Genomic DNA, 27,714 nt, shown 5'->3' on the forward strand with positions numbered 1-27,714 from the left:
TCTGGAACAGTTCAAATGTCATCTAAAACAAAAGGATTAACCACAAAGAACCTACAGTACAGAAACAGTCCATTCAACCCAACTAACCTATGCCTGTGTTTATACTCCACACAATTATATTGTTCACACCTTGCAGTCATATCCCATTTCCTCATCTCACAAATACGCTTCAAGCCTCCCCTTAAATGGATCAAATCTACCTGCTTCAACTATTTCATACGACAGCACATTCCACATAATTACCCCTTTCTGTTAGTGGCAATCCTTCATGCATACTCCTTGTTTTAAACACAACCACTAATGGTAACACTTTTCCAACATCCACTATTTCAAATCCTTCATAGTTTGAAAGGCCTTCAGAGTTCTCTGTTCCAGAGAAAAACAGTTCCAGCCATTTAATCTTTTCTGATAGCTGCAACCTCTCAAATTCTGATAATGGTTTTATCAACATTTTCTGCATTTTTTGCAGTGCATCAATATACCTTGTGTGTTATGGACACTCAAAGCAAAATCACTTTTCCAAGTTTGATCTAATCAAAGCTGCACATTAATCCAACATCACCCCTCTAACTTTATATTCCATTTCTCCATAAAGGAACTCCAGTATTTTGCCTGCACTCTTTACACTGTTATCAATTTGTGTTCGGAGAAAGTGAGGACTGCAGATGCTGGAGATCAGAGCTGAAAATGTGTGGCTGGAAAAGTGCAGCAGGTCAGGCAGCATCCAAGGAGCAGGAGAATCGACGTTTCGGGCATGAGCCCTTCTTCAGGAATGAGGAAATTGTGCCAAGCAGGCTGAAATAAAAGGTAGGGAGGAGGGACTTGGGGGAGGGGCGTTGGAAATGCGATAGGTGGAAGGAGGTTAAGATGAGGGTGAGGGGGATAGGCCGGAGTGGGGGTGGGGGCGGAGAGGTCAGGAAGAAGATTACAGGTTAGGAAGGTGGTCCTGAGTTAGAGGGTTGGCATATTGTTTGTATTTCTAGATCTTCCTGCTCCTGTACCCAAGCTAGTTTCTCATCCAAGTAATATATGTGGTTCCCTCACTCTCCTACCGAAATAAGTTCACTATACTGAATTTCATTTTCATATCTGCCCACTCTACAAGACTGCTTATGTCATCTTCTATTTTGGTGCAATACATTGTTAACTATACCCCAGTTTGGTATCAAGTTAGCTACACATACCACCCAGTTTGATACCAGCATATCATCTTTAAGAAATGAAGATTTAGCTCCTGTCTGCTGAGCTTCAGATCTAATCAATCTTAAAGACATGTACAGGTTGGCCAATACTAAAAAAGTTGATATGATGAAATTGCTATGACATTAGACTATCCATCTCCTATTTTGCAATCTCAGTAGTACACTAGAGAAATATCACAGAAGTTAAGCAAATTAGTTCACCCACAAACTTTTCTCTTAGCTGCTGAAATTAATATCTACCTTAAGTAAAATTACATTGCTCATGTACACTTTCTTTGTCACCTGGTTGGTCACTCTGTCACACAGATGTGAAACATCTTGAATTAAATGCCTAATCTGTGTTAAGTTAACCAATACCAACAGGGCTCCAGCATTGCTGAAACAGACTTTTCACACCTGACCATTTTGCAGTAAATACAAGCATGTGATTCAGGCTCAAATTCAAAACTGCATAGACTTTTGCTGATTTTATAATGAGACAGTTGCTTGGAGGGCATTTATGGATACAGGAAATAATGGTGGTGGAGATCAAAATTTAGAGATAGTTGAAAGTAGTTCAATTTATTGTTGTTAATTACAATATTGTGTACTAAATCAAAAATGTAAAAATCTTGTAATTTAACTTTTATTTTTGAGGTAAACAATAATGTTTCTACCTTATCATGGCCACTACTTCCTCCTTGAACAATCTCTGGTGCCATATATTCAATGGTACCACAGAATGAATATGTTCTTTCATCCTGAAACAAAAAGCAAATGTGTAAAATTAGTGTGCAAACCAATAAAAAAATTACTAAACAAATTAAGTAAGGTTTTGAAGTTTACAATCACCTCTGCCTAACAGTCAGAAAATGCAAAACAATACAAAGTAACTCAATTTGTAAAAAACAAGAATTACCTCAAAAGTGACAAATTCCTTGCTGAGTCCAAAGTCTGTCAAAACGATATGACCATCACCATCCAATAAAATATTTTCCAGCTTGATGTCTCGATATATGATGCCAAGCTACAATTAAAGGCATTAAATAGTTTAATTTCTCAGAAAAAGATATTCAAGAAACTAATGAATTAGTTAATGATGTGTAACATTGATTTCTACAATTATGGCACAATATTTAGAATAATTATACTGGCAATTCTATTTCTCTCTGTATCACACTTACCTGATGAAGGTGTTCTAGTGCTAACACAATCTCTCCTGCATAGATTTGAACGTCTTCTTCTGTGAAGTGTTCCCTTTGGTATAGATGTGTAAACAACTCACCACCATTCACATAATCTACAAAAATAATTTGGACAATACTTATAAATTAAAAGTCTTGAAACTTTATAGTATTTAGAATTAAATTGTAATGTAATATAACTTGGTCAATATCTCATCAGGTAATTGAACATGTTGTGAAATTAATGACCTTGCCATAAATTCTCATGACAGACAGATTTTCATGCCTGACCTCAATGTTGAGCATATAAAATATTAGCCATTACACTTGATTATAGGCTGCAAATTTGAGGACAAGGTAGAGAAACTGAAAGGAATTCTGAATACCACAGATACACAATTGTGCAACAACAATTACCACTGTATGCAAAGAGAAACAAAAAAAAGTCAATAATCCAGCAAAAGGGTTCACATTATAGGTTAAAATCATGATTTCTTGCAAATATATATATGAATCCATTTCCCTAATGTAACCTATACCATTTGGAGTTTGGACATTACTTTTTATCTTGTGGCACAATAACATGCACGTTTAAACATTAAACTATAACGGCAGGGATTTTTCACCAACAGGCCCTTCTGACATTACTACCGGAACTGTGCACTGTCTTCTCTCCTTCTGCTTTCTTTCCCCATGTGATTATTGTTAAAATTCTAAGTGCCAACAGCATGCACGTTAAACGCAAAGCTTTCGTGAAATCCAGCAGTAGCTGAAAATGCTGGATCTAAGGGTAGCCTATTAAAGAGTCTTCTAGTCAAACAGGGAGCCTGTGGATCACAGCCACAAGTTTCTTGCTCAACAGCATTGCCACTAAATTAAAACGCAAGAGCACAAAAAGTGGCTCAAGTGTTTATCAAAATTAAACTTCAAATATTTTGTATGTCATTAAATTCACTTCATTCATATATGCATTATTGCTATTTGTTGAGGCTAGTTTAGACAGAGATTCAATGGACTTGCACACCATAGTTTGATACGTGTCAACCATTACCGAGAAGTTGACATTTTCTTTAATGTGGAAGAAACAATACTATGCTTTAATATTCATATGGTTTTGTACTCACTGAGGCACGGTTGAACTTGCAGCCTGAGTTGGCTCTCCTATCTGTGTCTTGTAAAGGACATTCTCAGCCGGGGCAATTGAAACATTGTAAGTGAATTCAAAGCTCCATGTAACAACAGTCAGACATCATTCAAAATGGACCCCCATTTGGGCAACAACATTGGTCCTCATTTCCATACCTTGAGCGACTGCTCACACCACCACTGCCTCCACTACACCCTAAAAACCAGGCTCTTTTCTCTTCACTCCTCCATGCTCCTAATCCCACCTTCCTTCCTCTGCTGGATCCCTCCTCTACTCCAATGAGCCTGACATCACTTCAAATACCCTCACCACTGATTCACAGTTGTTCATTCTGAGCCTTCAAGACAGAGTCAATTCTCTTGCTCCCTTCCCTTTTTGTTGTACAGCTAAATGAGGAAAACTGCTGACATTACACACAACTGCACAAAGCCAACAGGTGCACACCACCTTTAAAATGATCACAAACCGAACGCCACAGGTTTCCTGGGTGTCACTGACCTTACCTTAACGGTAGAACTTTATTAAAAATGGTTTAACTTTAAATGAATGTTTGTGATCTACAAAAACATAGTATAAGGAAACCAGAGTGAGCTCCTGGCGAATTCAACTTGCTGCTTGTTCTGAACTACTTCTATGTTGTAAAACCAGGTACCAACATTGCAGGGCACACTCCATGATCACTGGCACAAGCATTCACATCTAGGGACATTGGCATCCAAGTGCCAGCTTCAAAGAACCTTCGTTGCACATCTCTGATGCACTTATAGGTTGCTCCTGCACTTCAATACTGTATTGTGGGTTGCACCAGCAATTATCATTGTAATTCTACAGGAACAATAGCGTGTGCTAAGGGACGTGCATCCAATTCATGAATTGGACCAGGCTGCTGCTGTGGGCTCTTAGCTCACCGTCGGAGCACTCACTACCTTTAACCCTACTTCAATGCTCAGAGCATTCTTGCTTTACATTGTCTTGTCTTTTCACACATTGTCCCCTCAACCAGAGATACCACAGTCATATCGCTTCTGCTTTGCCTTGTTGTTTAGTGCAGACACAAAGCCAGGATACTAGTCATTGTTTACAAAGGCCTTTGCTCAGCAATTCCCAACAATTAAGTCAAGAGCTGCTTGCATTAGACAAGGGCCTGCTCAGGATAGTCAAAGTTAGGATAAGAGGTGAGGAATGAAAATGACAGGCATCACAGTTAGTCTCAAGTCTTTTTACCCTATTACTGTCTGTTACTTTCATAGAATAAGAGACAGATAGGTATTACAAAGGCAAAAGTGGGTGGCATAGCTATTACTGTTGGTGCACATGGGGAGGTATCACAAGTTAATGCAGAGGGCAAGCCGGAATAGTGGTGTCGGGGTTATAGTGGGTGAAAGCAAGTGAAAGATATTGCAGGCAATAACAAGAGTGGTAGAGCATTAGCTTTTGTGGGAAGGGGATACAGCAGCAGAGATAAACTGAATGCAAGGCATCAGACCGACTTTGGCTGGCAGAGTGGAGAAGGACATTGACTTGCTTCCTACATTGCTGGGCATTCCTCCAAAAGGCTGATAGTGCTTTACATGGGTAACAATCTCAGACCAGCCTGGCATGGCCTGGTGTCATGGTCTCCACTGCTGGCCCTGGGGAGAAAGGAAATCTCACAGCAGCACCACATGCCTGCAGCACTTCCAGGATCCAGGAAAGCTAGAAGTGAACTGCCCTCATCTGCCATGACAGGGCAAATGTCAATGGTGTAGGGATTAACATTGTCTGTCGAAGTGCACTGTGGGGTTTTAAAGCTGGCACAAGTGCAAAGGATGCTGGTGAATTCCTGGATATCCACTGAGTGGCAAGTTGTTAGCAAGGTGTGTAGTAATAAGGAGCAGAAATCAAACATGAGTCACATCTTAGAGGAACTGCAGGCAAGTAACAAAGTAGCTTTGGTGATTAACCCTCCATAAAATCTGATGAAACTTGTACAGAGTCAAACAAATGCATGATTCAGCCCTTGGTTTTGAATCACTTGTACAACGCGAAGGCAGAGGTGACATTCTTGGGTCATAACATCGATCATGAAAGGTTGACCCCAAGGAATGCCAAGATGAAGGCCATTGAGGAACTTCCACGACCAACCTAGAAAAAAGAGATGCTCCAATTTTTGGGACTAAGCAGATTCCACCGTACGTTTGTTCCAAACTTCAGCAGCGTGGAGGTACCGCTAACAAATTTACTGAATAACAACAAAAACTTTCAGTGGACAGAACAATGCCAAGAGGCATTTGACAATTTAAAAGCAGTATTAACCACCACACCAGTTTTAGTTGCACCAAATTGTTTGAAACACTGCAAAGTTGCAATCAATGCAAGTAGTATAGGAATAGGAGCTGTACTGCTGCAGGAAGATGATGATGGAATTGAACAGCCAATTGGCTACTTTTTAAAGAAACTTAACACCCACCAGAGAAAATTCTCGACCATTGAAAAAGAATTATCGAGCTTGGTACTGGCCTTACAACATTTTAATATTCATGTGATGAACAAAGTGTAGGAGACAGTTGTGTACACAGATCACAATTCTCTTACATTCCTGGAATGATTTAAAGACAAGAATAGGAGACTATTTCGTTGGAGTCTTATGTTACAAACTTTTAATTTAAAAATTATACATGTTGCAGGTTGTAAAAATGTGATAGCAGTTGCATTATTGCGGATTTAAAGGATAAAGTATAGATAAGATTGGACAGATTCCAGTGTTGTGCAGAAATTAATATGAACTTAATGTCGTATGTATTTTACTGCAGTGGGGTTAAAAATGAGAAAAAAGAAGCCATCTTTTCATTATGATGTTTCATTTTTTTTCTTAAGGGGAGGTGTTTTATGAAGTTGAAGATGTGTACTGTACATTTAAGAGACAACAAATGTTGCTTTGCACTGAAAGCTTACGATCACCTGTCATATGACTAACTAGCAATCTCTGAATGTACTGAAAAATTGAAAATATGTAACATTTGGCTGTGAAATAGATACCCGAGTTGGTTGCTGTTTTGACAACAATTCTACTTTAACTTGTTTAATTATGGCCCAGGATACTAAAATAAATCGAGTTTAAATTTATTATTTTGCTAACATTGATGATCTGATGTTGGGGATATAAAAATAGGCAGGCAGTTTGAAAGTCAGACAGATCAATTACCATTTGAAACACTCTCTATCAAAGACACCTTTTCATATGAATCATCTTCACAGTTAAAAAAAAGACGAAGACCCAGGAGGATATTCAGGCGGAAGAAGACAGACACCAACTATGACAGCCACTATATGTTTTGAAATTAAATTAATGTAACTTTAATAAGTGTTTTATTGGAACAGCATATTGCTATAGAGTTGGAGGTAGATAATAAGCAGCTAAGAGAAAGGGGGCTTAGAGTTATGAATATTTGTTGTTTAGTGTTCACTTTTAGAGTTGAAGAATAAATTCATATTATGTTCTTTAAATAGTGCAATTTGAACAGTTTACAAGGTGAGGTGAGCTTTTCTGGGTGTTTGGTTTAATTAACAGAAGGGTTCACCAATGTGTTGTAACAGTTGCCATGGGAGATTAGCACACAAATAATAAAATGCTTTTCATTACTTCTACAGTACTCCAAATAATGTAACACTTCGATAGACTACTGCTATGAATGCCATTTCTAGATTGAAATTATCTACTTCAGTGCTTGTACAGAGAAGTCTTCTCCATTGTTGCTCTCTTATTCCCAAACTTCTGCTTGCAGATTATCTTAACAACTTTCACATTTCTGCTTTTCAGAGAAAACTGTTCCAACCTGTCTAGCCTTTCCTGATGATATAACTTCTTATTTCGGATTTCAAATTTGAAATCTTTTTTCCCCTATTTCCTGCAGTTCTTCTATATCCTTTTCATAAGACAACAGTGAGGAGCAGGTTTAAACTGAGCTCATGGGGTTTGCTCTGCCATTTAATAAGATTATGGCTCTAAGTCCCATCTTTTTGTTTTAGCTCCATAACCAGACTCACTTCTTGACCAAAAATCTAATTCTGCCTTGAACACATATAATGAGCCATCCCCTCTGGGAAAAGAATTATACAAATTAATGACCATAAAGATTTTTCATCTTTATCTTGCAACAGAAACACTGATTCTTCTTTAAAACTGTTCCACTAGATCTAGACTCCTCCAGAAGAAGTGTCCTCTCAACATATACCCTGTCAATAAGCCACTTCAGAATCTTTTACATTCCAACAAAGTCACCTCTCATTCCTCTAAAGATAATATGTATTTTCACAATCTTTCTCCATAAGAGAAGAGGAACATGATGGCAATCAGAAGTGTGATCTAGTGGATGCTCTATATTAGTTTAAATTTTTTTTTGATTTTGAATTCCAATCATCTGAGAATGAACACCAACATTGTGGCTTTGTTGACTGGTTTATTACTTTTAATAAGTTGTGAATCTATGCCTCCAGATTTCCTTCCATTATTATCCCATTGAACCACTTGGGGATGCTGAATTTTTCCTCCTGGGTCAGGAGCACAGAGGAGAAATATTTCCAGTTCTACAAACTCAGTCCAAGAGAGTGTGTGCTCCAGAAGTTGGAAATTTAGTTTCAAGTTAATGGAGCTCCCAAAACATTGTGCAATGCCGTCTGAAACAAGTGCGGATGATAGACCTGGAAGTGGGTGAGCAGAAAGCTGCCTTGGGCCTTCGGCACTGCGTCCATATATAAAAAAACAAAAAACACTTCCAGCTCACCCTACCAAATCTATTCATGCTAAACCATGCAACCTCATGTCCTCTATATGAGAGATTTAACATAAGAAATAAGAGCAAAAAGTGCAAATTTCAGACCTTTGAGCTTGCACCGCCTTTCAACAAAATCAAGGCTGATCTGTTCACATTCCCAATTACCCTCATAACTCGCAATTCTGTTGCCCAGCAATAATCTACCTCTGCTTTAATGATTCCACTGCCCTGAGGCAGAGAGCATGCCAAAGTCACACAGTTCTCCAACAGAAATCATTTCTCCTCTGTACCCACCTCCAAGATCCCTCATATCCCCGATGTCAATCTATGCCTCTGTACCTATCCCTATAATATCTTTTACTCTACAAGTAAACTGACAGCCTGTACCTATTCCAAGGTTCTTTACAGCTCCAGATGCCTACTTGGTGCAAAATCATGCCTTATCTAGCATCTTTTTCTCCTTATACCTACTATATCTAGCATCAGCCATGGGCAAACCTCAGGACCCATGGTAAGATGAGAGAGCATGCAATTCAAGTGTGCAGACTTCACCATATTCAAAAAAACACTTGCATTTACATAACTTCAAACGCGCAAAGTCTTACACCATTTTAATTCAGATGCACAATCTGTTCTAAAAATAAGGACTGGAAGTTATAATCCCACTTCAAAGAATCTATAACCACTAATAGGTGCCAGTCAAACTGTGAAATGGTATGCCTTACTGTGATACTAGAAAGTTGCAAAATTAGTCTTTTTTTTATTCATTCACAGGATGAGGGTGTCGCTGGCTAGGCCAGCATTTATTGCCCATCTCTAATTGTTAAGAGTCAACCACATTACTGTGGGTCTGGAGTCGCATGCAGGCCAGACCAGGTAAGGATGGCAGTTTCCTTCCCTAAAGGACATCAGTGAACCAGATTGGCTTTTCCTGACAATTGGCAATGGATTCATGGTCTCTTCATCATTAGACTCTTAATTCCAGATATGTATTGAATTCAAATTCCACCATCCGCCATTGCAAGATTCGAACCTAGGTCCCCAGAACATTACATGGGTCTCTGGATTAGTCCAGTGATAATGCCACTAGGTCATTGCATCCCCTATAACATACAACTAATCCAATGATGGTTGCCTTCAGGCCTATGTCAACAGAACTAAATAGCAAGGAATGCTTTTCAAAAAAAAATCCAAACGACTTTCTTCCAAAGACTGTCCTTCCAAACAATTCCATAAAGTTCAAACCTGCTCCTGCCATGTTTCAGGCACACAGGCCACCAAAATGACATCAGAGTAGAGATAGCTGCTTCCACTAAATATTTGTGCATGCAATATTTTTATATTTGTCCCCATCATTTGGCATTTATAAACTCAAACAAACTAGCTGCAAAACAGAAAACCAAGCGCTAGGGTTAAAGGTAGATACTTTGATTGGCAGAGCATGTGAGTTTGTGTGTTATGTGAATGAGGTAGACTTGGGAATTGGAACTACAATATTAAAATTTGTGGATGAGACTAAGAGTATGCAATGGTGCATACAGGTAATGTGAAAGATGACAGTGTCAAATTATAAAATGACAAAAGCTGAAAGGTAACATCCCCCCCCCCCCCCCCCCATTTCAGCTTCCACAAAAGTAGGAATTATCAAATTTGGCATTGGGACATCTGCTATTTGGCAATGTACTTGATTTTTGCTACAACTGACAGCATCTTTGTCATGGCAAAAATCAACAGCTTACTTTCCAAAGATTAACTGATATTATTCACTTTTCAAAATTCATCACCTTACACTTATCAATACTGAAATTACTTTTCTATTTGTGTATTCTATAAGCTTGTTATTTTTTTCAGTTTGGTTATATTTTTGGAAATAATGTTTGGATTACATTTATTTGAATATAAATAGAATAGTATCATCACTTCCTCACCCTTGTACATAAATCACAAAGTTCACCCAAGTATCAAAACCTCCAAAGGCTTTGCAGATTACTGATCCCACCCGATGGTACTACTAGAAAGTCAGAGTGAAACCTTGTCTTGATAGATCATTTGCTTAATTTATTTTTAGTTCGGTTTCATGGCAGTTAGATACTGAAACATATTCACACAAGGCTGTAGATTTTATTTAAATCAACAAAATATAAATTTACACAGAAGAGAGTGAATGAATATAAAAAAACAAACTAAGGAATACAGAAATAGAAAATAAGATTTTAATACAAACAACAAACCAAATTTTCAAATTGCTTCTTATCATTATAAAGAAACTCAAATTCTCAGAAATTATACCTCTACCTTAGAGGACTTAATAAGAGAAATGCAGAGATATTGTTCCCACTTGTGAAACAGTCTAGGACCAGAAGGCATAATCTTGGAATAACTGGTCATCCATTTAAGACAGGGATGAAAAGGAGTTTCTTCTCTCAGAGGATAGAAAATCTATGGAATTCTTGACCACAGAAGCCTGTTTAAACTGGGTCATTAAGTATATTCAAGGTCAAGATAGACTGTTTTTTTAAATCAGTAAGGAAATGAAAGGAAAGTAATGTTGACATTTAGTAGATCAGCCGTGATCTTACTGAATGGCATAGCAGACTTGAAGGGCTGAATGACCTACTTCTGCTCCTAAGTCTCAACTGGTTCCCATAAAAACTGTTCTGAACTGAATTCAGTTCTCTGCTCTGAATTTCAAAACAAAGCTATTTGCTTAAAAGTGCTAATTGCTTAAATCCGCCTCTCATAAATCCAAACATCTTCTTGGAACTGGTGCACTTAGAAAGTCATTTTTGATAGTGACCGGTTAGGTTTAAAAAGAACTTCACAGAACGAAAGTTTACTTGTGTCTATTTTTAAAACAATCTAAAATTCCAAACATCACAATTTCATAAGAACTGGGAGCAAATGCAGTCATTTCAGCTTAAACCTACTCCACCATTTAATACAATCATGGCTGATTTCATTTTGGCTCAACTCCATTTTCCTACCTGCTCTCCATAACCCTTCAATCCATTACTAAATTAATTTTCTGCCTTAAATTTCCTCAACATCCCAGTATGCACTGCACTCACGTAGTGAATTCCAGAATCACGACCCTTTGAGAGAAGTAATTTCTCCTCATCCATTTTAAATCTGCTACTCCTTATCCTAAAACTATAACCTCTTGTTCCAGATTTCCCCATGTGAAGAAACACTTGCTCAACGTCCTCTTTGTAATTCTCTTTAGCATCTTACATACCACAATTTTATCTCCTCTCATTCTTCTAAACTCCAGAGAGTATAGGCTTAAACCACCCAATCTCTCTTCAGAAGTCAGATGTCTCATCTCTGCAAACAATCTTGTGAACCTCCTCCAATATAACTACATCCCTCCTCAAGTATGGGGACCAAAAATGTATATAATGCTCCAGGTTCAATCTCACTAATGCTTTGTACAGTTGTAGCAACACTTGTTAATGTCTATACAATATTACTTTAGCAATAAATGACAAAATTCCATTTGGTTTTCTTATTACCTCTGTATGCTCATAGCAGTTTTCTACGCTTCATGCATGAAATCACCCAGATCCTTCTGCATTAAAGCACTCTGAAATTTCTCTCCATTTAGATGATAAGTTGCCTTTCCATTCCTTTGGCCAAAATGGATAACCTAACACTCATTCACATCAAACTTCACCTGCTAAATTTTGGCACATTTATCTAACCTACCCACATCTATTAGGAAATTTCTTATTTCTTCATTAGACATCATTACATTACACGCAATTCATCAGAGTAAAAATGCCCTGGAAGAAAGCCATATGGTAAATATCTTGTTGGGTTTTTTAGCTTAGGCACACATCTTATCTCTAAATAACTAATTGCTTTATGGAAATAAAAATCTCAGTTCCATCACAGTAACACTTTAATGAAGCTGCAATGTCAGAAAGTGATATAACCTGTTTCCTCATGTAAATTCTTAATGCTCAAATATGTATTTTTACATGCACTGTTTGGTTTTGGCCTCTGCCCAGCATTATTTTTCAGTTAAGAAAGTAACGCAGTGACCAATTCCAAAAGCAATGATTAAAACACCACCTTGATTAAAACAAAGAACTGCAGAAGTTGGAAATCTAAAACAAAAACAGAAACTGATGGAGAAACTCAGCAGGTCTGGTAACATCTATGGAGAGAAAGCGGAGTTAATATTTCAAGTCCAGTGTTCTGAAGAAGGGTCATTGAAACCAAAACCATGAACTGTGATTTCTCTCCACAGATGTTGCCAGACCTGTCATGTTTATCCAGCAATTTCTGTTTTTGTCACAATTGATTACTAAGAGATGTGCAAAGGTCAATTGAAAAGGCCTTCCACCCCAATTTGCTCTCCCTTCCCATGTCTAATATAAGGCAGAATATCTTTGACTGAAGATGTAGTATAGACTGCAAAATAACAAAAGAATCTGGGCCATAATATAATATGAAGAATAGCATTGTAAGCAAGATGGTGGAGGAGTAGTGGTACGGTGTCAGAGCTCGTGAGCTCGCCTGCTTCTGTCTGTTTTGTTTTTTGACTTTTGCTCTTTTCTTCTGCTTTTTTCCCCCGCTTTGGATGCCTTTTCAACATCTTTGGCAGAGAAAGAGTGGGCCCAGCCTCCCAAGCATGAGCAGCAGTGGCAGGAGTAGGCTCCTTGGGGACAGTGAGCTAGGGTGGAGGAGACTGAGCCCTCTGAGAACTTGCAACAGCAGCAAGCCTGGGCCCAGCTGCACGAGATGGTGTGGAGTGTATTGACTTCGATTTTGATAGGCGAAGCGCAGGACTCAAGGCAGTGTCAGCAACACCAGTTTTCAAGATTAGATACAAAAAAAAACTGCAGATGCTGGAATCCAAAGTAGACAAGCAGGAGGCTGGAATAACACAGCAACCTGCTGAGTTATTCCAACCTCCTGCTTCTCCAGTTTTCAAGATGGCAATGGCAGCAACAGCAGGCCAGCTTATGCAGTCAGCGAAGGCGACAGCATCTGCAGTTGGCATTGATCAGCTGCAGCAATGTGGGGGGCCTGAATCGGTACTCCCAACAGATTGACAGGAGCAGTGGTTGCATTAGTGGCAATGTGGTAGGCCCAGTGTGGTGCTCCTGGTGGCGCAACAGTGACAGCAGTTGTGGCCCCAGAGTGGGATTCCAGGAATGGATGCAAAGCAGAGTGTTGTTGGGCATGGAGCCTGTTGTGGAGACACCTCCCAGTGCCAAGCAGAGCACAAGAAGGGAGGAAGAAGTCTGTTTTAAGTTATATTTAAGTTATATTTTAATATTTTCTGTAAATCAAATTAGCACCAGACCATGACAATACATCATACTCTTCACTGTATTTATTTGTTTAATGCAAGTGACAGTAAATCATTCAATTCAACTGAAGAATTATCAATATTTAAAATAGAATGTACTGGAGTACTAAGGAATCACTTCACTGCTGTTAATGTACCCCACAATGCAATTGTAAAACAAAGGATTGGGGAAGAAATGAAAATGCACAAAACATAGATGTAGATATTTTAAAAGGCAGTGACAAAAGCTATTACCTAGTATAAGATGAAGCTTGGTGTCGGTTTGGAAGGCATAGTGCAACGTGACCAGAAAAGGAGACTGTCGAATATGTTCTAACACTTGCCGTTCTGTCTTGATGTGCTCAGTTGTTTTTGCTTTTTGTACAATGGAAGCCTTCTTAAGCACTTTCATTGCATAGAGTTTGTTTGCATCATGACCAGTAATTTTTCTAACCAGGAAAACTTTCCCATATGCTGCAAAAGTATAATAAAACACAAGAATAAAGACGTTATTAATTGTAAAGCATTATTTTCTCTCAACAGTTGATTGCTATTTAAAATTTTTAAACATTATAAAGATTGGCACAAAATCTTACTTCTTGTGCTGTTCTGAGCAACTGAATACATACTTTGGTACTGTCTTCACAAAGGAGGATACCAGAAATGTTGGAGAATGCAAGATTTAGTGAGAGGGAAGAGCTGAGGGAGATCTATACTAGTAGATAAACGGTGCTGGGAAAATTGAGGGGATTGAAGGCGGATAAATCCACAGGGCCTGATAATCTACATCCCAGATTACTTACTGAAGTGACTCTTGAAATAGTGGATGCATTGGTGGTCATCTTCCAGGATTCTGTAGACTCTGGAAGAGTCTCTGCAGATTGGAGGGCCGGCATGGTGGCTCAGTGGTTAGCACTGCTGCCTCACAGCGCCAGGGACCTGGTTCAATTCCCGCCTCGAGTAACTGTCTGTGTGGAGTTGCACGTTCTCCCAATGTCTGCATGGGTTTCCTCCGGGTGCTCTGGTTTCCTCCCACAGTCCAAAGATGTGCAGGTTAGGTGAATTGGCCATGCTAAATTGTCCGTAGTGTTAGGTGCATTTGTCAGGGATAAATGTAGGGGTGGGTTGGTTGCCCTTCGGAGGGTCGGTGTGGACTTGTTGGGCCGAAGGGCCTGTTTCCACACTGTAGGGAATTTAATGTAATCTAATCTAATGTTATTCCAATATTCAAAAAGGAAGATAGACAGAAACCAGGGAATTATAGACCAGTAAACCTAACATTGGTAGTGGGGAAAATTATCAAATCCATTTATAGCAGAAAATTTAGAAAGCTGTGGCAGAATCAGACAGTTAGCATGGATTTATGAAGGGGATATCATGCTGGACAAATCTGTTGGAATTCAATGAAGATACAACTAGTAGAGTTGACAAGGGGGGCCAGTAAATGCGGTATATTTGGACTTTCTGAAAGTGTTCGAGAAAGTCCTACAAAAAAGATTACTGTGCGAGATTAAAGCGCATGGGATTAGGGGAGGTGTATTGAGATGAATAGAAGACTGGTTGGCAGAGAGGAAACAGAGTAGGAATTAATGGATCCTTTTCAAAATGGCAGGCAGAAACTTGTGGGGTGTCACAGGGATCAGTGCTAGGATCCCAGCTATTCACAATATATATTAATGATTTGAATAAGGGAACAAAATGTACCATCTCAAAGTTTGCAGATAATAGCCCAAGTTAGGTGGGAGGGTGAATTGTGACGAGGATGCGGAAATCCTTCAGCATGATCTAGATAGATTAGTTGAGTGGGCAAATCAATGGCAAATGCAGTATAATTTGGATAAATTCGAGGTTATTCACTGTGGAAGCAAAAACAAGATGGCAAATGACTACCTGTATGGCTATAAATTGAGACAGGAGAGTTTGAGAGGGGGACCTGGGTATACTTGTGCACCAGACGCTGTAGATAGACATGCAGGTGGAGCAGGTGGTAAAGAAGGCAAATGGTATGTTAGCCTTCTTAAGCACTTTCATCACAGTGAAGGTTTAAAAGGCTGATTCCAGGGATGGCGGGACTGAGGTATGTGGAGAGATTGACTAGGTTAGGATTGTTTTCGCTCGAGTTCAGACCAGTGAGGGGGATCTCAAAAACTTTTAAAATTCTAACAGGAGTAGACAGGGTAGATGCAGGGAGATGTTCCCAATGGTGGGTGGGTTCAGAACCAGGGGTCACAGTCTGAAGATTCAGGGTGGATCACTTAGAACAGAGATGAAGAGACATTTCTTCACCCAAAGGAGTGGTGAGCCTGTGGAATTCATTACCACAGGAAGTAGTTGATGCCAAAACATTGAATCAGCTATAGAGCAAGAATCAGCTAGATATAGCACTTGGAGCACATAGGATCAAAGGTCACTGAGAGAAAGTTGGATTAGGCTGTTAAGTTGGACGATCGGCCGAATGGCCTCTTTCTATGTTTATATAATAAGTATGTTAGAATTTCTCATAGGTCACAAAGTCGGAGTTGCTAGATCTTTAGTATGCTGCACAAACTAACACGGTCACTGTCACGCTTGAATTTATAAGGCAGCATAAGGGAAATGTGATTTCATTCTCCTTTGTTTGTACATTTTGGGAAAAGCATTTAGCTTTCAAACTCCATCTACACCAATGCAAACATCAGAAACACAAAATACAAAGAGCTGCTACTAAGAATCGACATGCAATCTACTCTTCAACACCGTATGTTTATAACAATAATGGTGTACTGTTAAGGAGCAAACGTCTGTTTTATTACAGATATGCAATGTTAAATTCTTGTGTAAAAACATATGTTTTACCTCATTAATAGATTCATTGTAATTTGTAATTCTAGCAATCAGTTTACACAGTTAATTTCAGGAGTTCTTTGGTGCAATGGTAGTTGTCATAACATGCCTGAACAGGTCAATCAAAAAATATTTCTTAGGGCTTTTGTGGTGCAGTGGTAGTACCCTAGCTCTGAGACAGGCCTGCGTTCAAGCAGTGAGCTCCAGCAGTGTGTCATAACATGTAGGAACAGAATGTTTGAAAATACTTACACATCCAACTTGGGTGGGAAAATGTATGCAATCTATCTTGTAATAAACTAATTCCTCTATAGCATTAAAATGTTCCAACTGCAGTGACTTAATGCACTTCAGCTAATTGCAGGACAGCTCTTGATATCTCGGCAAATGTTTAGATAGTTGCTCACCCATGCCAAGTACAAGGATTCCTTCTCCTGATTGCTGTCTGGGAATTCCTGCCAGAAATTCATGTATTTTGGCCTCAAGCAGTTATTATGTCTCCTTGCGACTCAGTAATCACTGACCAATAATGACCAATTGGACAAAGTAGTGGAATGTAGCTGGTGCCTGTTGAACTGTTCCACCAAAAAATGTAGCTGATTTAGCAATGGTGGGCATTAAAATAAGTTTTGATACCTTTTTATCATAAATGGATTTTTTTTTAAAACTGTGATATACAAATACTTTATTAGCTGGTTAAACTGTTCTCATCTCAGAGCAGTATAATTGGGTCTTGGTGCCACTGGGTTCTGCAAGAAAAGAAACACAGCCAGAATCAGGCTGCTAACCATCACTGTCAGTTTTTGCAGGAAATATCCACATGTTGATACCAGGTGAAGATAGGATCTAACTTGACTGTTGCAATAACTAAGTTAATCTTTTGGCAAAAATTATTAATCTAAAAACATATTCTACATATTTTTAAATTATGGAAAATGTCCAAAGGTGTTTCTCAAAAGGTGTGTGCACTGAGTCAAGCATACACACTTGCACTCTGATGAATAGAGTATAAACATCTGAAGAATGGCAAGCTCATCTTCACTTCCACTTGTAAATCATTTCTCCGTCTGTTACCATTGACTTATGTCTTGTTAAAAAAAGTTGATTTTTAATAACAGATTCACTGCTGAGCCTTACCAATGCTCCAGAAGATCTTTTGAGTTTTGACTTGTCAATTGCGCTTTGGTCAACTATTTGGACTTCTACATTTCACACTTTCAACTTCAGTAACTAATTGCTGTTGGTATAATGCAATTAAATTTTAAAGATAAGAGCTGATTAGTAATTCTTTTAAACTTTGGACTTTGCAACTTTTTGGAGTTGGGCTTGTAAACTGTCTGAGGAACGTATCAGCAGGCAAGTCTGACATCTTCCCACTGCCTTGGGTATAACTGGAATACCTGGCAACTAGGTGGCCGATGTGACGATTAAGGATGCAATGGAAGACCAACTCCCATCACTATCGGTATTTTACCAACCTGGACAAAAACAGGGACACCACTTACGCCTCTTAGTATGTTCTGAAATGTGAACAGAGCAGTCTTTATTTATGCTAGATCATAGCTCAGTGAATGATCCCTCTGGTGACACTATCTGTTCCTATGACTGTAGCCATTGCCCCAGCTCATCACAGTAAGCTCAAACATTTCTTTTTTCACTTTTTCCTGGATTAAGACCATAAGACATAGGAGTGGAATTAAGGCCATTCGGCCCATCAATCCATCAAGGATCAGTGCTGGGTCCACTGCTTTTTGTCATTTATATAAAAATGATTTGGATGTGTATATAGGAGGTATAGTTAGTAAGTTTGCAGATGACACCAATATTGGTGGTGTAGTGAACAGTGAAGGAGGTTACCTCAGTACAATGGGATCTTGATCAGATGGGCCAATGGGCCGAGGAGTGGCAGATGGAAGTTAATTTAGATAAACGTGAGGTGCTACATTTTGGAAAGGCAGGTTAGGGCAGGACATATACACTTAATGGTAAGGTCTTGGGGAGTATTGCTGAACAAAGAGACCTTGGAGTGCAGGCTCATTGTTCCTTGAAAGTGGAGTCTCAGGTGAATCGTACAGTGAAGGTGGTGTTTATATGCTTTCCTTTATTGGTCAGAGCGTGGAGTACAGGAGTTGGGAGGGCCAGGGTTAGGGTTGGGGTTGCAGCTGTACAGGACATCGGTTAGGCCACTTTTGGAAATATTGTGTGCAATTCTTGCCTCCCTCCTATAGGAAGGATGTTGTGAAACTTGAATGGGCTCAGAAAAGATTTACAAGGATGTTGCTAGGATTGGAGAGTTTGAGCTATAGCAAAAAGCTGAACAGCCTGGAGCCGTTTTCTCTGGAGTGTCGGAGGTCAATGGGTGACCTTATAGAGGTTTATAAAAACATGAAAGGCTTGGAAAGAGTAAATCAACAAGGTCTTTTCCCTGGGGTGGAGGTGTACAAAACTAGAGGTCCTAGGTTTGGGGTGAGAGGGGAAGAGTTAAAAGGGTCCTAAGGGGCAACTTTTTCACGCAAAGATTGGTGAATGTATGGAATGAGCTGTCAGAAGAAATTCTGGTGGCCGGTACAATTACAACATTTAAAAAGGCATCTGGATGGGTATATGAATAGGAAAGGTTTAGAGGGATATTTGAAATGAGACTAGATTTATTTAAGATATCTGGCCGGCATGGATGAGTTGGATTGAAGGGTCTGTTTTGGTGCTGCACATCTCTGTGACTCTTCTGTCTAATACAACATGCCAGAACAGGTTGATTAGAAATATATTATATGTTAATTGTGGCGAATTGAGAAGCAAATATTCTGCAAGGGCATATTCATCCAGACTGCAGTGATTTCCAAGTCCCTTCAGCCACTGTGTGTCCAAAGACCAAGAAAATATGGCGAGGATAATTTAAAAATAGGAGGCACAAAATATTTAAATCGTTTGCCTGTCTTGTCCCATTTCTGTTTGAACTGAAGTTAATGGGTCAGATTCAATATTCAGATTAATATTTTAATATCTCACCTGACCCAACCCAACCAAGGTTTTTCCCCTTAATGTTTCACTAACATATCATATGAAAAGGATCATTCTTTTATCCAGCATTCAACTTGAACTATCTACAGGTTATTTTGATATATCACGTGTTTTATTAACACAAATCGGTTATAACACAATTGATGAATTGTGGATGCTGTTTGGCTAACACAAACTTTCTACTGAATGGGTATAGCAATTTTCTCTAGCAATCTTGTACAGCATGATTTTCCATAGCAGTTTTCTATAACACAGGGTTGCAGAAGAAAGCAATTGCTGCACTATAGTAGAACAACCTGTATTTACAAACCCTCATCTAGGTGATAATATTTACTTGTGAAATAAAGCTATGGATGGCCTCAAAACTAGTCTCAAAACATCCAATCTTGTCTGATCTCAGAAACTAAGCAGACTCAAGCCTGGTTCATACTTGGAAGGGAGATCACCTGAGAATATCAGGTGCCTTTTGTGGCACAGTGGTAGTGTCACTACCCATGCACTGGGAGGCCAAGTTCAAATCCCACCTGCTCCAGAGATGCATAATAACATCGCTGATCAAGTGGATTAGGAACATCACTAACATCACTATCAAATAAGATCCTATCCTCCCTTCATAAAACACATTCAGTTCCTGTAGAGATCACTCAATGATTAGGAGAAATCTGCTATTTCCTTGCCTAGTCCAGTGGCACAAATTGTCCTGAATAGATCAATACATTCAATACAAAACAAAACAAAACAAAAACAAAACACAGGTTGAACTTGGAAGGTTCATTATTTGTGATTTGCTTTGCTATTTATATTCTTTTTAGCACAAGGCAAACAGAAGAAGCTTCAGCCAAAACTCACCTCCTGTTCCCAGAACTTTCAGTAGCTCAAAGTTTTCTAATCCAACTCTTTCTCTGTGTCCAGTGAGATTAGCTGCCAATCAAAAGTACAGGATGAAAATAGCAATATAGAGCATAGCAATTCAGTTTTTCACAAAAAAATCTAGTAAGGTTGTTGATCCATTTTTCATAGAGTTATCAAGATGGAAAATTCTCTCAAATGCTGCAATTATGTGGGATGTGAGCTACTGACACACACCATCTTAAAAAAAGTTTTGCTTTAATGACCTAGGGTCTAGTCTAAGATTTTAAAGTAGGAGTTACATTGACAGATTTATATGGTATTCCATGGGTGATCTGATTGTGGGGATACTGAGACCAAAGAATAGAGCCCAATTACAATGTAATCAAAGCAGAAAGTGGCTTGAAGGTAAAACCATCAGGAAGGGAAAGGACATTAAGAATAATTTGGAGTGAGGAAACTGCTATGGAGGCCAAAAGTAACAGATGAAGATAAAGGCTCTCTATAGTCAATAATATTACAAATTAGAAGGCACAGAGCAACAGACGCAATTTATGTCAACTACTTTGTGCAGAATTGATGATTGGGATATAATTACATGAATTCCGTCAAGCTTTTTCTATATTTCTGCCCAAACTCACTTGCATATCACCAAACACAACATGTACAAACACAACTGCCCAGACTTCTCAATGCAGTTCAAACAAACAAACAAACATAATTCATGCTATTTAACTATAGAAAGCACATCATCCAAGTTCATTACCACGTCACTGACATCCTGCCTTCTCAATGGCTTCCTTTTCTATCAATCAGGGAGGATCGGCATGACTGCATTTGCTAAACCTGCTCAATGTCATCATGTTCTGCATTATCAGGTCAGTAGTAGTGTAGTCCATGGCATCTACACTACCAACGCTACCTGGAACGATGGTGGCAACTGTGGTCCCTTCTCAATTCCCACCTGCAAGTGGGCATCAGAGCCGCCCCGCATTTGCCATGGGACTATGCCTACATCGGTAAAACTATAGGAATTCATTTTGTGTTTTAAAAACGGCAGCCACAGCTTAAAGCCACAGAACTGAGCAGCTGCCGGTCCGCCCACATGACCGGGTGATGGGAGCCAGAGGACAGATCAAATCCACGCTAGGCCAGACACTAACCATGACTCATAGACCGAAACTCCGGAGCTAATTAATATGGAAACCCATCTCCTAATCAAATCAAGAGACTGACTGAAACACACCCATATTCATCAATACAGAACCATCCTGACACAAAGAACAGGCATCCACCAGACAGGAACGAACAGACTAATACACACCAGCACCCCAAGGGAACAAAGGGGGGGTGCCAGCCCCCAGCCCTCACAGAGAGAGACAAGCAGATAGTACCCGAACCCTGTTTACATAATCCAATTAGCACCCTATTGTGTGTACACGGCAACTCTCCTGGGACGGAAGGAAACCCACCATTTGCACCTACTCCAGCAATGATGGGGAACTATCATTCCATTCATACTCAAAATCCTCACATCCTGACAAAGAAAGGTATATAATGTGTAGCAGCACGCGGGAACAGCAGAACAGCCGAGATTCGGACCTCGGTTGGTCTCCGCCTGTGTCACTGTATCAATAAACGTTACTGATTGTTGAACCGCACTCTGGGCTCGGACTGATATCATTTCATCCGCGCTAACAATTGGGGGCTTCGTCCTGGTTAACGATGGCTGCTGGATCCCTGCGACGGCACTGGGTGAGTATCTTTACTCTTTTACTTCTCGCGTAAAAGTCTCCCAGTGCCCCGCAAGGGACTTCACTGCCGGCCATTATCTGAACCTGTGAACAGAGTGAGTCCGGCAGTCATATAACGGTAGAGTACTCTTTAAAAAAGTGTGTTTGTGTGTGTGTGTGTGAGAGAGTGATCCTTCGCGGATGGGCGATTGGGGTCGCGGAACACTCGTAAATGTGTGCGTGATTATTATTATTGTTGTTTATTGTTAATGTGCTACTGTGACTGACGGACTATCCTTGGACCGACGACTTTAGGTACGAGACCCCGACAGATTGACCCCCATGTTTAAAAACCGACCAAACAAGCCTTCCTGGTTGACCTCTGCAATGGGAGATAGGGGACCCCATTGTACGTTGAGCCCGGTTTTAGCACCTTCCTTGCGTACGCGGTAGAGGCTGGGAGGTCTACGCGCGCTACAAGAAGGGAAGTCCTCCAAACCAGCCCGACATGCGGAGCCTCTGGGCCAAACGACGGTTACGCGCTCAGCCCATTGACTTCGCGGTCCCAAGGTGTTGGCCTCTGCAGGATCAGGTGCGGTTAGGTCGTGGTGCCGAGGTGTTGGCCTCTGCAGGATCAGGCGCGGTTAGGTCTGAGTTCACCCCCCCCCCTTGCACTAGGGCCCCTGGTTCACGCCCAGTGTTTGTGGGGTACACACGGCCGCTGAACGTCAGGCGGTGAGAGAGAGACTCGCGGAAACCTGGGGTCGCGCACTCAGGAATCGACACGCGCCCCGTCTGTAACTATCCCCACCCCTGCCCAGGTTGACCTCCGGGGCTAGGGTTCGACTTACAGGGAGTGGACTCCCCGACTGGGAGATTAATAAGCTAGTGCCAGCGACATCCCTTAGCACACCTGCTAGCTTTACTTTAGTTTAGCTTCTGTCAAGTTACCATGGGTGGAAGTGCGGCTGAAGACCTAGATTGGGGGCCGGAGGGTTCCCTTACCCGTTTTATAGCCGACGAGAATAAAAAAAAGTTATTAAGGCTATGCTTCGCTCAGGCTGGCGACCCGCTGGATGTACAGCGCAAGTGGTGGGCCCGCCAGAAGAAAGATAGGTACGAGAAAGCTTGCGTCCTGGTGCTACAGGCACACATTAAAGCTGAACCTTGCCAGCAAGCCTATGTCCAAGACAAGAAAAAACAGGCCACAGAGCACCTAGAAGCCCAGGCGCTTGCTGCCCGTACGGTTTTACCGACCTTATCCGATGCGCCCAGCGCCCCGCCGTCCCCCACCTGGGACTGGGAGGGGCTCACGGACAATCCGGACCCCCGGGAATCGCGCACGGGCTATGCCCGTGCAGCCCTGATGAAAGTTGAATATACCCCCGGGGGAGGGGACGGGCCACAACCCTTGCCCATAACCCCCGCCTTAAGATGACCTACGTCTCCCTGACCCCGGGGGACACCATGAAACTTCTGGACAGGCTCCCTGGCCCTTAAGCCTCGGCACAATAACGCTGAATTTCGGCAGAGGCTTAGGGAGATGCAGATCTGCCACAACCTTCACAATAGGGACGTGGCCGGCCTGGTCCGGACCAAACTCCCGGAGAACCTGTGGTCCAGGCTCCAGCCCGTGCACCAGAATGGGTCCTGGTGCGCTGACCTCAGCGACAGCAATCGCGAACAGGAGGTTGCCCTCGCCGACTTCAAGGCTGATGTCAGCAAGGCGCTCGGCCATACACCGGTTGACTGGAACGCCATTGTGGGTATCACTCAGAAACCTGGGGAAGCCCAGGAATATGGGGTCCGCAAGTTTGAGGCGTTCCGAGCCCACAGCGGGGTTCCCGACACTGATAGGCAGAACCCCGCATTCGTCCAATTATACAAAGACGGCCTGAGCCCCGCACACCAGGCAGTCCTATGGATGGGCCTGATGCCCTATGTCACCTTTGCGGAGCTAGAGAACTGGGCCATGTCCCTTGACAACCGAGCGGCGCCCGCCGTTGCGGCAGTTTCGACGGATGTTACGACAGTTTCGACGGATGAACCGGACGTTTGCTTCCGCTGCAAACGGACGGGGCACCGCAAAGCCCAATGCCCACTCTCTTTCCGACTCCCCTGGGGTCCGGGTCCGAAGGGGGACCAGCCACCTTCACAGCCGCACTCCTCGCGCCCCCACGACCAGGATCGCCCCAGACAAGGGGTCAACAGCGACCCCAGCCCCCACAAACCTCGCAGCCCAAGCCCGAAACCCACCACCCTCGACTGGGATCAACTCAGTCAGGACCAGCTGCTCGAGCTTTTACAGCTGCTCGCCTGACGCAAAGACTGAGTAGCGTCGGCCCCCGTCCCGGGAGCCGACCCCCGTATCTGGGTTTCCGCATCGCTAGGGGGCTGCCGATGCAAGATTTTGATTGATACGGGGGTGTCGGTCTCCCTCACCGACCTCGACCTTCCCTCAACCCACCACTCCATTTCCATTAAAAAGGGTTGGGGGAAGCTCGGTTGTTGCACGCCGAAGTGAGGCCATCCTTCTAGAGGTAGACAACATTTTACTCCCCGTGCATTTCTGGGTTTGCCCAAACTCTGAGGGGATGATTATGGGTATCGACCTTCTGGGCGAACTGGGGGCGGTGGTGGACGCGTCCACCACCGCCTCCTGTGGACATCCCGCAAATTTCACAAGAGCGCCCACGAGGGTAGATGGGTGCCCACTAAATCCATCGCTGCACTTGCCCCCAGTATGCCCATCGCCCGGGACTGGGCCAAGGACGGTGCCTTCGGGGCCTTCTGCCAACTAGTCCCGGAGGTGTGGGCCACAAGCAAGCAGGACTGCGGCCTCGTCTGCTCCCCTCCTGTGCGGATATCTGGCCCCACACACGCCCCGCACCGACAATACCCGATTACACCTGAGGCGCTGCGCGCCACTGAGGCAATCGTTGCCGAGCTCACCCGGCACAGCGTCCTGCGCCCCACGGTGTCCACCACCAACTCCCCTATATGGCCAGTCCGGAAGCCGGATGGGAGCTACAGGCTCACCATCGACTACACGGCACTCAATAGGGTCACCCCCAAAGAGCACCCTATCATAGCCAGCCTGACCACCATCTTCAACGGCCTCGAACCCTCACACCGGATCTTAACGGTCCTGGACGTGGCGAATGGCTTTTGGTCCATTCCCCTGCACCGTGACTCACAGGACAAGTTTGCCTTCACGCTGCAGGACAGACAGTATACATGGACCCGCCTGCCGCAGGGCTTCCACAACAACCCTAACATTTTCCACAGGGTCATGAGCCGGACCCTGTAGGGGTGCGACCTCTCCCCCTTCTCGAGCACCCTCCTACAGTATGTAGACGACCTTTTGATCGAGTCCACGGACGCGCGCCACCACCTGGGAGCCCTGGTCGCCGTCCGCGGACCCTCGGCCGGGCAGGTTTCAAAATAAGCCCCACAAAGGCCCAGGTCGGACTGGCTAAAGTCCGGTACCTGGGACATGACATCAGCCAGGGAAGCAAGACCCTAGCCATTGCCGACATGCCACGGCCGGACACAGTCAGGGGAATCTGCCGCGTCTTGGGGCTTTTTAACTACTGCCGCTCTTTCATTGCACATTTTGCCACTATCGCCGAACCCATTCAGCGCCTAGTGAAGGGGGGCAGGCCAGGAGCGGAGAGGTAAGGGGACCCGAACAGGACGACGCTTATTCTAAGAGGAGAAAGTGAGGGCTGCAGATGCTGGAGATCAGAGCTGAAAATGTGTTGCTGGAAAAGCGCAGCAGGTCAGGCAGCATCCAAGGAACAGGAGAATCGACGTTTCGGGCATAAGCCCTTCTTCAGGCTTATGCCCGAAAAGTCGATTCTCCTGTTCCTTGGATGCTGCCTGACCTGCTGCGCTTTTCCAGCAACACATTTTCAGCGACGCTTATTCTAAGTTAAAGTCCCATCTCCTCAGCGTCCCGGCCCTGTGCCTCCCCGACCTATCAAAGCCCTTCCACATCTTTTACGGCCTCGAAGGGGGGTTTTACAGCGCTGTTGTCACCCAAACCTCAGGTGACCACATGAGACCAGTGGGTTACTACTCCACAAAGGAGTCCCTGGTCGTGAAGGACATGCACCGCTGCGTGGCGGCGCTGGATTGCGCTGCACGGGCGGTCCGGGTGTGAGAGTCGGTCACCATGTCCGGCCAGATAATTTTACACACTAGACACACTATAGTCGAACTCCTGAATATGGGCTGCCTCCGGACGGACTCGGATGCCCGCAGGGCAACATGGGAGGTGGTTCTCCTCCCCTGGGACCAGTCCATTCAGATCGTTAGGGACACAGGGCCAAACCCCGCCAACGGGATTATCGCGGTAGGGGAACCCCACCATTGCCAGGCTGCCATCGACTCGGCGGAGGGGGACTGCATGGCCGACAGCCCGGTCCCTGATCCCGACCTGACCTTGTATGTGGACGGCTCACGTAGGCTTGTCGAGGGGTCCTACCAAACGGGATGGGCAGTGGTCGACCATACCAGGACCACCTGAGCACAGGGAACGATGGGAGGGGTGACACCTCCGCCCAAGTCGCGGAGCTGGTCGCCCTCACCGCCGCACTCCGCCTGGGAACAGGCAAGCGGGTAAACATCTTTACCGACAGCCAGTACGCTTTCAGGGTAGTCCATGATTACATGGCAGCGTGGAACCGCCAGGGTTTTATTACGGCCGGCGGTGGCCAGATTAAACACGGAAATATGGTCCGTGACCTGGTGGCGGCCGCATGGTGAAAATCAAAGCACACCAACAGGCCACCACTGTTGAACAGCTAGGGAATTATTGGGCCGACCTGGCCGCCAAGGCCGCCGTGGGCGCGGCGCTACCGCCCGCGCATGCAGCACCGGCTACTGAGGTCCGGGACTGAACGTCCTGGACGTCCAGAATTGCGCACAGCCCGGAGAGGTAGAGGACTGGCTGGCAAAGGGCGCAGCCCGCGACCCCGATGGAGTGTGGCGGCACGGCGGCAGGGTCGTGGCCCCCGCGGCCATCAGAACGACCTTGATGCAACTACACCACGAGCCAGACCACACGGGCCACGATGGAACACTTGCTAGGCTCCAGACCGACTGGTGGTAGCCCGGCCTCGACCGCGATGTGGCCAAACACTGCCGCCGATGCGTTGTCTGCGCCCAGCACAACCCAGGGCGGCCCCTGCGCATTCCCCTGGCGCACCAGCCATGGCCCAAGGGGCCCTGGGAGAACCTCCAGGTTGATTTCACAGGCCCCCTACCCTCCAACAGTGGCAAGATGTATTTCCTGGTGATCGTTTACCATTTCACGCGCTGGGTAGAAGCCTTTCCTACACGGGACTGTACATCCGCCACCATGGCCAGAGTGCTGGCCTTCGACATCTTCCCGTGCTGGGGGATCCCCCTCCAGATTGACTCGGACTAGGGCACGCACTTCACCGGACGCGCAATGAAACTGGCCTGCCGCCTCCGAGGCATCAGACAGCGCTTCCACGTCCCGTTCCATCCCTAGAGCTCCGGGATGGTTGAGTGCATGAACCGGACCCTTAAAGCGGCGATCGCGAAGGCGATTGCCGATACAGGGCAGGGCTGGGTGGACGTTCTGCCCTGCATACTGATGCGCTTAAGGACCACCCCGGGCCGCTCCACTGGCCTCACTCCCTTCAAGCTCATGACGGGGAGGGCCATGCGACTACCAGAGAACGTCATGGTCG

The 27,714-nt window shown here is 43.5% G+C and overlaps 1 protein-coding gene across 4 annotated transcripts in view; it reads right to left on the bottom strand.

The window, feature by feature from the left end:
• Positions 1 to 27,714, bottom strand: part of LOC122552879 (ribosomal protein S6 kinase alpha-5-like) — a 121,359-nt gene that overhangs the window by 36,342 nt on the left and 57,303 nt on the right. For all 4 annotated transcript variants that reach the window (XM_043695994.1, XM_043695997.1, XM_043695995.1 and 1 more), the window contains 5 exons: positions 20,259 to 20,330; positions 13,821 to 14,039; positions 2,366 to 2,481; positions 2,101 to 2,208; positions 1,859 to 1,942 (listed from right to left, as the gene is read on the bottom strand). In XM_043695994.1, coding sequence (XP_043551929.1) covers positions 1,859 to 1,942; positions 2,101 to 2,208; positions 2,366 to 2,481; positions 13,821 to 14,039; positions 20,259 to 20,330 — 599 coding nt within the window. The remainder of the gene's footprint in view (positions 1 to 1,858; positions 1,943 to 2,100; positions 2,209 to 2,365; positions 2,482 to 13,820; positions 14,040 to 20,258; positions 20,331 to 27,714) is intronic.

The sequence above is a fragment of the Chiloscyllium plagiosum genome, chromosome 9 (assembly GCF_004010195.1).
Source record: "Chiloscyllium plagiosum isolate BGI_BamShark_2017 chromosome 9, ASM401019v2, whole genome shotgun sequence".
NCBI classification, from domain to species: Eukaryota; Metazoa; Chordata; class Chondrichthyes; order Orectolobiformes; family Hemiscylliidae; genus Chiloscyllium; species Chiloscyllium plagiosum.